At 49.3% G+C, this 12,450-nt stretch overlaps 1 protein-coding gene across 2 annotated transcripts in view; it reads left to right on the top strand.

The window, feature by feature from the left end:
* Nucleotides 1-12,450, top strand: part of GTF2H4 (general transcription factor IIH subunit 4) — a 29,414-nt gene that overhangs the window by 2,133 nt on the left and 14,831 nt on the right. Inside the window, exons 2-10 of one of the 2 annotated variants that reach the window (XM_085871390.1) lie at nt 5,821-5,925; nt 7,652-7,783; nt 8,028-8,124; nt 8,377-8,465; nt 8,966-9,074; nt 9,187-9,255; nt 9,353-9,436; nt 10,676-10,808; nt 11,304-11,434. In XM_085871390.1, the coding sequence (XP_085727516.1) occupies nt 5,821-5,925; nt 7,652-7,783; nt 8,028-8,124; nt 8,377-8,465; nt 8,966-9,074; nt 9,187-9,255; nt 9,353-9,436; nt 10,676-10,808; nt 11,304-11,434 (949 nt within the window). Of the gene's footprint in view, nt 1-5,814; nt 5,926-7,651; nt 7,846-8,027; nt 8,125-8,376; nt 8,466-8,965; nt 9,075-9,186; nt 9,256-9,352; nt 9,437-10,675; nt 10,809-11,303; nt 11,435-12,450 lie in introns of those variants that run through there. The other variant, XM_085871391.1, reaches the window with a different exon arrangement.

Here is a 12,450-nt window from a genome sequence, read left to right as displayed (position 1 = left end):
GTCTGCAGAGACGCTGAGCTGCAAGCCAAGTGGACAGTCTGCAGAGACGCTGAGCTGCAAGCCAAGTGGACAGTCTGCAGAGACGCTGAGCTGCAAGCCAAGTGGACAGTCTGCAGAGACGCTGAGCTGCAAGCCAAGTGGACAGTCTGCAGAGACGCTGAGCTGCAAGCCAAGTGGACAGTCTGCAGAGACGCTGAGCTGCAAGCCAAGTGGACAGTCTGCAGAGACGCTGAGCTGCAAGCCAAGTGGACAGTCTGCAGAGACGCTGAGCTGCAAGCCAAGTGGACAGTCTGCAGAGACGCTGAGCTGCAAGCCAAGTGGACAGTCTGCAGAGACGCTGAGCTGCAAGCCAAGTGGACAGTCTGCAGAGACGCTGAGCTGCAAGCCAAGTGGACAGTCTGCAGAGACGCTGAGCTGCAAGCCAAGTGGACAGTCTGCAGAGACGCTGAGCTGCAAGCCAAGTGGACAGTCTGCAGAGACGCTGAGCTGCAAGCCAAGTGGACAGTCCGCAGAGACGCTGAGCTGCAAGCCAAGTGGACAGTCCGCAGAGACGCTGAGCTGCAAGCCAAGTGGACAGTCCGCAGAGACGCTGAGCTGCAAGCCAAGTGGACAGTCCGCAGAGACGCTGAGCTGCAAGCCAAGTGGACAGTCCGCAGAGACGCTGAGCTGCAAGCCAAGTGGACAGTCCGCAGAGACGCTGAGCTGCAAGCCAAGTGGACAGTCCGCAGAGACGCTGAGCTGCAAGCCAAGTGGACAGTCCGCAGAGACGCTGAGCTGCAAGCCAAGTGGACAGTCCGCAGAGACGCTGAGCTGCAAGCCAAGTGGACAGTCCGCAGAGACGCTGAGCTGCAAGCCAAGTGGACAGTCCGCAGAGACGCTGAGCTGCAAGCCAAGTGGACAGTCCGCAGAGACGCTGAGCTGCAAGCCAAGTGGACAGTCCGCAGAGACGCTGAGCTGCAAGCCAAGTGGACAGTCCGCAGAGACGCTGAGCTGCAAGCCAAGTGGACAGTCCGCAGAGACGCTGAGCTGCAAGCCAAGTGGACAGTCCGCAGAGACGCTGAGCTGCAAGCCAAGTGGACAGTCCGCAGAGACGCTGAGCTGCAAGCCAAGTGGACAGTCCGCAGAGACGCTGAGCTGCAAGCCAAGTGGACAGTCCGCAGAGACGCTGAGCTGCAAGCCAAGTGGACAGTCCGCAGAGACGCTGAGCTGCAAGCCAAGTGGACAGTCCGCAGAGACGCTGAGCTGCAAGCCAAGTGGACAGTCCGCAGAGACGCTGAGCTGCAAGCCAAGTGGACAGTCCGCAGAGACGCTGAGCTGCAAGCCAAGTGGACAGTCCGCAGAGACGCTGAGCTGCAAGCCAAGTGGACAGTCCGCAGAGACGCTGAGCTGCAAGCCAAGTGGACAGTCCGCAGAGACGCTGAGCTGCAAGCCAAGTGGACAGTCCGCAGAGACGCTGAGCTGCAAGCCAAGTGGACAGTCCGCAGAGACGCTGAGCTGCAAGCCAAGTGGACAGTCCGCAGAGACGCTGAGCTGCAAGCCAAGTGGACAGTCCGCAGAGACGCTGAGCTGCAAGCCAAGTGGACAGTCCGCAGAGACGCTGAGCTGCAAGCCAAGTGGACAGTCCGCAGAGACGCTGAGCTGCAAGCCAAGTGGACAGTCCGCAGAGACGCTGAGCTGCAAGCCAAGTGGACAGTCCGCAGAGACGCTGAGCTGCAAGCCAAGTGGACAGTCCGCAGAGACGCTGAGCTGCAAGCCAAGTGGACAGTCCGCAGAGACGCTGAGCTGCAAGCCAAGTGGACAGTCCGCAGAGACGCTGAGCTGCAAGCCAAGTGGACAGTCCGCAGAGACGCTGAGCTGCAAGCCAAGTGGACAGTCCGCAGAGACGCTGAGCTGCAAGCCAAGTGGACAGTCCGCAGAGACGCTGAGCTGCAAGCCAAGTGGACAGTCCGCAGAGACGCTGAGCTGCAAGCCAAGTGGACAGTCCGCAGAGACGCTGAGCTGCAAGCCAAGTGGACAGTCCGCAGAGACGCTGAGCTGCAAGCCAAGTGGACAGTCCGCAGAGACGCTGAGCTGCAAGCCAAGTGGACAGTCCGCAGAGACGCTGAGCTGCAAGCCAAGTGGACAGTCCGCAGAGACGCTGAGCTGCAAGCCAAGTGGACAGTCCGCAGAGACGCTGAGCTGCAAGCCAAGTGGACAGTCCGCAGAGACGCTGAGCTGCAAGCCAAGTGGACAGTCCGCAGAGACGCTGAGCTGCAAGCCAAGTGGACAGTCCGCAGAGACGCTGAGCTGCAAGCCAAGTGGACAGTCCGCAGAGACGCTGAGCTGCAAGCCAAGTGGACAGTCCGCAGAGACGCTGAGCTGCAAGCCAAGTGGACAGTCCGCAGAGACGCTGAGCTGCAAGCCAAGTGGACAGTCCGCAGAGACGCTGAGCTGCAAGCCAAGTGGACAGTCCGCAGAGACGCTGAGCTGCAAGCCAAGTGGACAGTCCGCAGAGACGCTGAGCTGCAAGCCAAGTGGACAGTCCGCAGAGAAGCTGAGCTGCAAGCCAAGTGGACAGTCCGCAGAGACGCTGAGCTGCAAGCCAAGTGGACAGTCCGCAGAGACGCTGAGCTGCAAGCCAAGTGGACAGTCCGCAGAGACGCTGAGCTGCAAGCCAAGTGGACAGTCCGCAGAGACGCTGAGCTGCAAGCCAAGTGGACAGTCCGCAGAGACGCTGAGCTGCAAGCCAAGTGGACAGTCCGCAGAGACGCTGAGCTGCAAGCCAAGTGGACAGTCTGCAGAGACACCTACCTAGCTGCAAGCCGAGTGGACATTCTTCAGAGACACCTATCTGCAAGGTTCTTCACCTCCCTGCAAGCCAAGTGGACAGTCTGCAGAGACACTTAGCTTCAAGCCAAGTGGACAGTCTGCAGAGACACTTAGCTTCAAGCCAAGTGGACAGTCTGCAGAGACACCTACCTGCAAGAGGAAACGGTGAAGAAAAGAGCTATTTCCATGAACAGGAGCTGCAAAGTGCGGAAGAAATGGACTTGAGAGTCATTATCAACAAGAACTTTCATTTTTTTTCAGAAGTGTGTTCATTGTTGCCACAGCAATGACTATAGCCAATTGTGTTATGGGTCTTGAGAGAACCTTCACTGTTCTTGACGAGGACCTTGTTCCTCTGCTGTTTAAGTTCCTGGTGAGAGAGGACACCTTGAATATGGGAATCCAGCTTTGCATCCTGCAAGATATTTATTAGGCATGGACAAAATGGAGAATGTCAAAGAAGGGCAACAAAACTATCTGCTGTCAGACAACTCCTCCAGCAAGATAGACCAAGAAGACTTGATATCCAATGTATGCACTACAGGTGGAGCAGAGGAGATATGTTCCAGACATAAAGGATCATACATATTGAAGCCTGGTGTTGGCTTAACAGTTAGGGTGGCTGGCTTAAGATCGTAGGGTCTTGAGTTCTCAAGCCCCCGTCGTGCCGTTTCACACTTGGTGGGTTGACTCGGCCTGTGGCTTACTGGTAACAGTACAGGGGCTTTGCATCAGCAGCACAGTTACAACCCCAGAAAATTATGCAGCCAAGCAGCCACAGGCTGCATACAAATAAATAAATGCACATTGATAGGATATCATGTGATAATTAGTTGTTTTTTTTTTCTTGGAATGCTGCAGCACCAAACTACCAGAGGTCAGGAATGGAACTTTTTATAAACCAAGAATTGGGTGGAATAGGCTCCCTCAGTACGTAGTTGGCGAATCGTCCATCCAGGCCTTTAAAACACCATTCGATTTACATTGGAGAACTTGATAGTTTAACCTTCGCCAACTCTCTGCCGTGCAGGCCCTCGTAAGTATTGTTACGTTTGAGGGGGGGGGGAGTATGCATTCAAAGGGTAATTAGGATGTTTAATTAGGTATGCCATGCTGTTCAAGTTTACCAGGATCTCGATGTAATAAGTAGCAATTCAGTGGTGATAAGTTGTCTAGTAAATGTTCATTTCTTCAAGGGGGAAATGATAATTGTCACGTAATTAGATAGGGATACGGGATAGGGTAAGGGTGTCTGCGTAAACCCCTTTTGGTATTCTCTGGAGGCTGGCCGTGACGTGACAGTGCTGCGGATGGCTCCGCCCCGTGATCACGATTGGCGGAGGGCGACGGCGGTGGGCCAAGAAAACGGCTCGATTGGAAGTGACGAGGACGGGAGGATAAAAAGGTTCTGTTCGGGGTCGAAAAGGAAGAGGAAGAAGATCGGGACAAAAAGATCGTGTTTTTTTGGTGTGGAGGCTGTTGCGCGGAGAGCGTGCTTGTTGTTGTGCTGATTCGATCCTGTTTTTCATCGTGTCTTGGAGCCTTGCTGAGCCTCGTGCCTCACCTTGGTTGGCTCTGGGGTTCTGTTGGCTCGGAGTACCGGGTCGAATGGCGGGCGGACCTGCCTCCCTCTCCTGCTCGCAATTTGGCGCCAGAACTGGTTCCCTGGCGGCTGTGAGCGGACTTGTGCCAGGACCAGGAGGTCGACAGCACCACGGTTTCTCCTGCCTCCCTGATGAGAGCAAGGCCAGCTCATCTGACGCCGATCCAGGGACAGTTGCGTCCACACCACGGTCCAGCCTGACCACCAGAAATAGCTCTGTGTGTGTGTGTGTGTGTGTGTGTGTGTGTGTGTGTGTGTGTGTGTGTGTGTGTGTGTGTGTGTGTGTGTGTGTGTGTGTGTGTGTGTGTGTGTGTGTGTGTGTGTGTGTTTGGCGCCTTAGAAGGTTTGAGATCTGTATATTCATTGGAATTGTCTGTGTTTTTCCCCATGCCCGATCCCACACCATCCCGTCGAATCGCCCCGGATCCCTCTTCTTGCCGAGTCTTGTTATTTCTGGTTAATAATAAAAACAAATAAACATCATCAACTCAGTGAAAAGCGACTCGTGCCACCTTCCTCGTCCCATTTGCGGTAGAGCGATTAGAACCGCCATATTTGGGTTATAAACAAATAAACCGCCTCCATCGTTTCGGCTCATTCTACGTTGGTGGGACTGTTCAAGTCCCGTGGACGTCACAGTATTTTGCAAATTTATGAACCAAAAGATGTGAAAGTCTAGAAGATTTCAACAGGACCCATCCTCGACTTCTGTCGGGACAATGATGATTCTATTATTTGTCCTTCATGTGTAACACTTGCAGGAATTATTTTTCTCTGGTACCTGTACTGACATCGCATCATCATGATTTCAGGGCACTTTGTATTTAACCGGTACATTTCTTTCACCCAAAGGTGTTTTGCCAATATTTCATTAACTGATGCAGTGTGATGTCATGACCGGTATGGCTGTTTTCTGATAATTTTTTTTTTTATTATTATTTTTTTTTTAGTTTTCTAACCGTTAACTGGAGCGACGTCGCTTGACTTTTCATCAGTAAACTAGAACGGCACACGGTAGAGTGCATACCTCTGCCAGGCTGAACAGTTTACGTCTTGTATCCCCCTGATGGGCCAGATCTGGATCTGGACCTGAACCAAAATATCATGAGCTTCTGCTTGTCACAAACCCAACCTGTCCACCAGGTTTTGTCTAAATCTGTCTTCAACTTTTTGAGATATCCTGCTCATAGTCAGACAGACAAATGGGTGAACACAAGCTCTATCCACTTTTGGTGGTGGAGGTAACAAAGCAACAAAATCAACTTTACTGTTTTTTTTTTTTTTTTTTTTTTAAATATCAAAAAGCCAAGGAAATAGCTTTGCAGGTAAAACAATTGAATATAATTTTACCGGTAAAATAGCTTGAGCAGGTTTTTGTGGCTGATATTTTGTGTTTGTTTATTTTGCAGAGAGCTGCCTCCTCTCGCCCAGAATTACATCATGCGTTTGCTGTTCTTGGAACAGCCAATCGCACAGGCGGCGGTTTCCACGTGGGTGCAGAACGACAGCCGCAGGTAAGCTCAGTTGTCGATTGCTGGCACCCTGAACAAATTCCAAATTCCTGCTCTTTAACCTACAGGGGGCATTGCATCAGCGGCACAGCCATGCCCTCAGCTAATGATGCTACTCGCAGCCATGTGCTGCATACGAAAGAAGAAGAACATACATGAATTAAAAAGAAAAAAATTTGGTCAAGTCACCTGCACTTTTAAATAATATCTCTTTATTATTCATTTTATTTTTGCCCTCACCGAGCAACACAAATTAAACCGACTCCAGAACGAGAATGGCACTTGGTGGAAGTCTGCTGCGTTGAAGCAGATTATATGTGGCCCTTCCCTTCTGTTCTGTGATTTTTCTAAAGCCCCAATCTCTCTCTCTATCTATCTATCCATCTATCTCTCTCTGATGTACCATAATCTTCACGCAGTGTGTGGTGCTGCCGACGCAGCTTCATGAGCAAGGGTTATACTGGGTGGTTTGCCATTGCCTTCCCAGCATTAGTTGGGGCAGGTATTAGGAATTTGTTCATGGTGCTGGCGATAAGTTGTCTCCTCTTCGCAAAGGACGCCGTGGGATCTTTAACATCCACCAAGTAACGCCAGCAGGTAGGATGCCCATTTTAACGTACATCCGAGGGACGGCGCACACATTGATGCATGACTCCGCCTGTGAAACACTGGGATGACTGTTCAAAGAGCCCTGCCTGTCGGGATTCAAACCCAGGCTAGACGGCTTCGAGGCAAGTGTGCATACCTGGTACCTCTAGCCAAACCTGCCAGCCCCAAAGCCCCTACCAATTCCTCCCCTATTACCGTAATCTCTTAAATTGTTTCCCTTTGTAATCTGCTGAAGCATATCTTTTATAAATGTTCCTTTTAGGAACGCAGTGATCACGCAGATATAGGTACACAGTACAGTACGTGCTGCGTGTCTCAGTTATCACCATCACAGGAGCAATCCCGCTGATTTGCAATTGTATGTGTGAAGTCGAAACTGTTAACAATAATCACTTATTTCGTCCATCGTTTTACGCTTCAGCGTCGTTATCAACGGTGTGCGAGAAACAACAAATGGCCGCGGCAACTAAATTGGTACATAAGAGTTTGCCCGCGATTCGTCAAAGCTCACAATATTCAAACCCATGATGTTCAAGGGTTTACTGTGTACAGCAAGTGAACTTTCAATCTTCAGAGCCACTGTCCAAAAGGATCACATTGATTTGCAAACTATTTGGATCGAAGGTCTTGACAAGCGGAAACCTGATATGTGAACATGGATTTAAGCTGCTGATGAAACGCCTTCAACACCCTTTTTAGGATTCGCTGAAATCCTCCTGTTGATCTTTCTGAAATAATTGCATCTTTTTATTTATTTATTTATTTATTTGTTTATTTTTAACTCGAATGGTTTGTTCAAATTATGATCTCAAAAGAGTGCTAAAAGTGCTGTTAAGAGAAATATAATCAGGGATGGGGATAGCAACTGATATAGCTTTTGTCAACAAAGTAATTGCAAGAAAATCATCCTGGATTTTCAAGTTGAATGACTCATCGCATTATTTAATCTCGCTCGCTGCGTGGTGCGGTTACGTTGCTTTGCTACTTCCTGGGAACTTTAGTGTGTAATTTTTGCTGCATTCTCACCATGTTTGGCTCAATAAACTACAGGTGTGTGTGTGTGTGTGTGTGTGTGTGTGTGTGTGTGTGTGTGTGTGTGTGTGTGTGTGTGTGTGTGTAGGGAACACACTGATGCTGTTCGAGTTTTATGCGACCTCCGTTTATGGCAAGACAACATCATTCCAGGAGGACTTCCTGGCTACATCCTAAACCCGGTGTTCCGAGAGAAGTTGGGAACTGCTCTGCTTGGAGGGTTTGTCCACCCCCAAACACTTCCACCTTACATGGGCCAACCAGATGGAGTAGCAGTTGCAGGTGATAATAGGGGAAACCACGACTACACGTAGAAATGTGGACAGCTTTTGCCCTTTGTCCTCTCACATGATAGGTTCCCATGTTTTTTTTTTTAGAAGAAGAATTCTGTGTTTCACATCTGTGATCGCAATGTCAGCATTGTCTTAAGATTTTGCTAAACCGTACGTTTCCTGGTTGTCCAGGGGCCAAGCTTGGTCAGATGACACACGTGACCTTGGGCCCGATAGACATGCCCGAGATGTGGCTTCGCTGGACACTTATGCTATGGAACGCTGGGAAGTAAGGCCAGAAACACTCAGATGTTTTAATTTGCCCACTGCAATATGTTGGCATCGTCGTCGTAAAGGGGCCATCTAATTATTAACCCCCCCCCCCCAATTCCAATACATCTCATACATTGCATACATGCCTCTCTCCTCCTGTTACCCATTCCCCCATGTATGCAAATTTTAACTGTAGTGAGCCATTAAAGCCTAAGTACGAATTAATTTAAGTTGTTTTTTTTTTTTCTTCCAAATCTCAACCATTCAGGTTGTGCTGCACTTCATGGTGGGGTCTCCAGGGTCAGAAGTCAGCACAGATGTAGCAGAGCTACTTGAGGGGGCAGGACTCATGTCCAGGTACGTCTGGCACAACTTATCACATTTCGCATCACTGTATTGCACATCACATCATCTTCGGCCTTTTACAGTACATCTTCCGTGTTCCGAGAGAAGTTGCAAACTGCTCTGCTTGGAGGGTTTGTCCACCCCTAAACACCTCCACCTTACATGGGCCAACTGGATGGAGTAATCCAAGCATTAATCGTAATCCAGGTTTCGAACACTTGACTTTTATCATGTTGTGTGCAGCAAATCTTTTGCAGAGTTGGGAATCGCATCATTAAAAAAAAATATATATTTTTGATGCCTCATTTTTGCCCCTTTTACCAGATTTATCTTTGGTTAAACTTTTTCGAAAACAGTCAAGCTTCATCACTGGGATAAATGTCCCATGAATCCATAATCTATGAAACTCAGCTCAACTTTCATCGTGTAATTAAATAACTCTGTTAAACATGTCATTCTTTCCACCTTATGACTGGGGTTTAAAGGGGGACTATATATACTGCCATTTCTAGGGAAGGAGATTTGCCGCCATCCATAACGTCGGCGGGCTTCCAGTTCCTGCTCCTCGACACTTCTTCCCAGCTGTGGCTCTTCATGCTTCAGTACCTGCGCTCCGCCGAGGTCTGAGTGGAACAGTGTTGGATAACGGTGTAATGACAATCTTCAAATGTTTGGACACTCAATTTCTCTGAATTTTAATCTTTGTCCAACCTGACTGTTATCCTCCCATCAGACCCGAGGGATGGACTTGGTGGAGATTCTTTCATTCCTTTTTCAGCTTAGTTTCTCCACTCTCGGCAAGGTATTGCGTTCATGGAACTTGAACTTCACACTCGTGCTGGGCAGCTCGTGCTCCTGTTTTTAACCTTGACCATGGTGAACCTTGATCCTGGATGCAGGATTACTCCGTGGAAGGGATGTCTGACACACTCCTGGCCTTCCTGCAACATCTTCGGGAACTTGGTCTCGTGTTTCAACGGAAGGCACGTTATTTTGTCCTTCTATCTTTAACATCATCTTCGTTGGAGTTTATTTTATTTTATTTTCAAACAAGTGATGATGTTTTTGACTTTATTCACCAGATTTGGAACGACAGCAGAGCTTTGTGAATGTGTGCTCGGCTCCAAATGGCGGAACCTGATTTTGATTCCTGAGAGCGTCATGTCTGCTCATAAACTGTATTTCAGAGGCAAACACAAGGCTGCTCGGCTGCATCAGTGGCAATGGGCGTGGCTGTGCCACTGATGCAATTCCCCCTCTAGGTTTGGCCAGGGTGCCGACGATAGCTTGCCTACTCTTCGCGAAGGACACCATGGCATCTTTAACGTCCACCAACTAATGTCGACAGATAGGACGCCAGTTTAACATCCATCCACAGGATGGCACGAACATTGATGACTCACCGCTGCCTGTGAAACTCTGGGATGACAGTTTTAAGCTGGGCCGAGATTCAAACCCATGCTAAACAGCTGAAAGGCGAATGTGCGTACCTCTCGGCCATCCTGCCAGCCCAGAGGCAAGACGCTCCATCATCATCTCCTATAACCAGACTCGGTGGTGTAATGGTTAGAGTATCCCCTCTGAGTCTGGGAGGTTGGCGGTTTTAACCATGGCCGATTCATACCAAAGACTTTTAAAAATAGTGCATGATGCATCCTTGCTTGATGCTCAACATTGAAAGGCTAGAGCACAGATAAACAACTTTTGGTTGGCAACCATTGCACATGCTTGATGGGCTTGATGGCGGCCTCCTGTATTGATGTCCCTTATAAGGGAACTCGTATCGTTGGTGTGCTCTCTTTCAAATGGGATTTTAAAAGCTTGTATGAACTCCATTGTACACAATAAACATCCCAGTGTCGGCCGATAATGAGTAGGCAACATAGTCGAGTACCATGGTCTCCTTCTGAATTCTCTCTCTGTGTTGCAAATGGCTTTTCAACCATCTCATGAGAACTCTTTCCATCCTGTTTTGCAACCAATTTTGAATGCTTATGAGAAAGTGATGTCACAAATTAGACCCCTTTCCACCTACCCTCTCAATCCCTTCCTGGTTTTATCAAGATCATAGCATTGTGATGTTTGGCCTCTTTTGATTTCCCCTCCCCCACCCCCGCCATCCCTACTTCCTTCCTTTTGTCGACCAAAGAATGAACTGAATTGTTTTCATTTCTTGTTGATTTTATTTATTTATTCATTTCTTTCTCGTCTGGTTTTTCTAGCGCAAGTCCCGGCGGTACTACCCCACTCGTCTGGTTATCAATTTGGCATCTGGTGTTGCCCATGGCAACAGCACAGCTGGTCACCATGGTTTCATCGTTGTGGAAACCAATCACCGTGTATACGCTTACACTGGTACATGAAAACCAACCACTACATGCACAAAGGGTGTTGAAAGTTTTTAGCCTCACATATTCACAAAACAAGTATGACAATAACACCTTATTTTTTTTTAACCAAAATCGCCCTTTGTACCAATGCACTTTTTCTTTTCTGAAAATATCTATTTACAATGTGGATGACAAGCAGCTGCAACGACAAAAGTCTCCATTGTTTACTTGATACACTGGCCGTGAACTTTTTAGGCACCCTTCGTACACTTGCCCCAATTTATGAAAAGCAATTGCTGAATGTATCCTGAGCTGCGTAAGTGAATCGGTAACAATACATTGATGAATGTTATTGAAACCACTCACTGTGTGGCTTCTCACTCTTGTAAGGTTGTGCTTCTTCTTCTTCATCCAATTGTTTCCTACCCTTAAAATTTCTCTTTCGCTCACTTTACGTTTATTTGTGCACTTGCACTGCCTCTGTCTCTCATGATCTTTTCTTTCCGCTTTGCACGGTCAGACTCCGAGTTGCAGTTGGCGTTGGTTGCGCTGTTCTGTGAAATGCTTTATCGTTTCCCGAACATGGCGGTCGCTCAGATCACCCGAGAGAGCGTTCAACAAGCTGTCAGCAGTGGTATCTCAGCTCAGCAGGTTTGTTTGCTTTCTCTGCATCACGTTTTTCTCTTTATCCTTCTCTCTCTTTCTCTAGAAGAATGAGGTTCATGGAAGAGAAAGGTTCAATTGACAGTGAGGTTTTGGGGCAACAATTGAGCACAATCTGCAAGGAGATAAACGAGACGCACACACAGGCACACACAGAGAGACAGACGGCCACACACACACAGAGAGACAGACGGCCACACACACACAGAGAGACAGACGGCCACACACACACAGAGAGACAGACGGCCACACACACACAGAGAGACAGACGGCCACACACACACAGAGAGACAGACGGCACACACACAGAGAGACAGACGGCCACACACACACAGAGAGACAGACGGCCACACACACACAGAGAGACAGACGGGCACACACACACAGAGAGACAGACGGCCACACACACACAGAGAGACAGACGGCCACACACACACAGAGAGACAGACGGCACACACACAGAGAGACAGACGGCCACACACACACAGAGAGACAGACGGCCACACACACAGAGAGACAGACGGCCACACACACAGAGAGAGACAGACGGCCACACACACAGAGAGAGACAGACGGCCACACACACAGAGAGAGACAGACGGCCACACACACAGAGAGAGACAGACGGCCACACACACAGAGAGAGACAGACGGCCACACACACAGAGAGAGACAGACGGCCACACACACAGAGAGAGACAGACGGCCACACACACAGAGAGAGACAGACGGCCACACACACAGAGAGAGACAGACGGCCACACACACAGAGAGAGACAGACGGCCACACACACACAGAGAGACAGACGGCCACGCACACACAGAGAGACAGACGGACCCACACACAGAGAGAGAGAGACGGGCACACACACAGAGAGAGACAGACGGAGACACACACAGAGAGACAGACGGCCACACACACAGAGAGAGACAGACGGCCACACACACAGAGAGAGACAGACCGGCACACACGCACAGAGAGACAGTCGTCCACGCACACAGAG

The sequence above is a fragment of the Eptatretus burgeri genome, chromosome 2 (assembly GCF_056783735.1).
Source record: "Eptatretus burgeri isolate ZD-2024b chromosome 2, Ebu_testis_v1, whole genome shotgun sequence".
Classification (NCBI taxonomy): domain Eukaryota; kingdom Metazoa; phylum Chordata; class Myxini; order Myxiniformes; family Myxinidae; genus Eptatretus; species Eptatretus burgeri.
The sequence above is the reverse complement of the archived record's forward strand: the minus strand, read 5'-3'. Positions and strand labels throughout refer to the sequence as shown.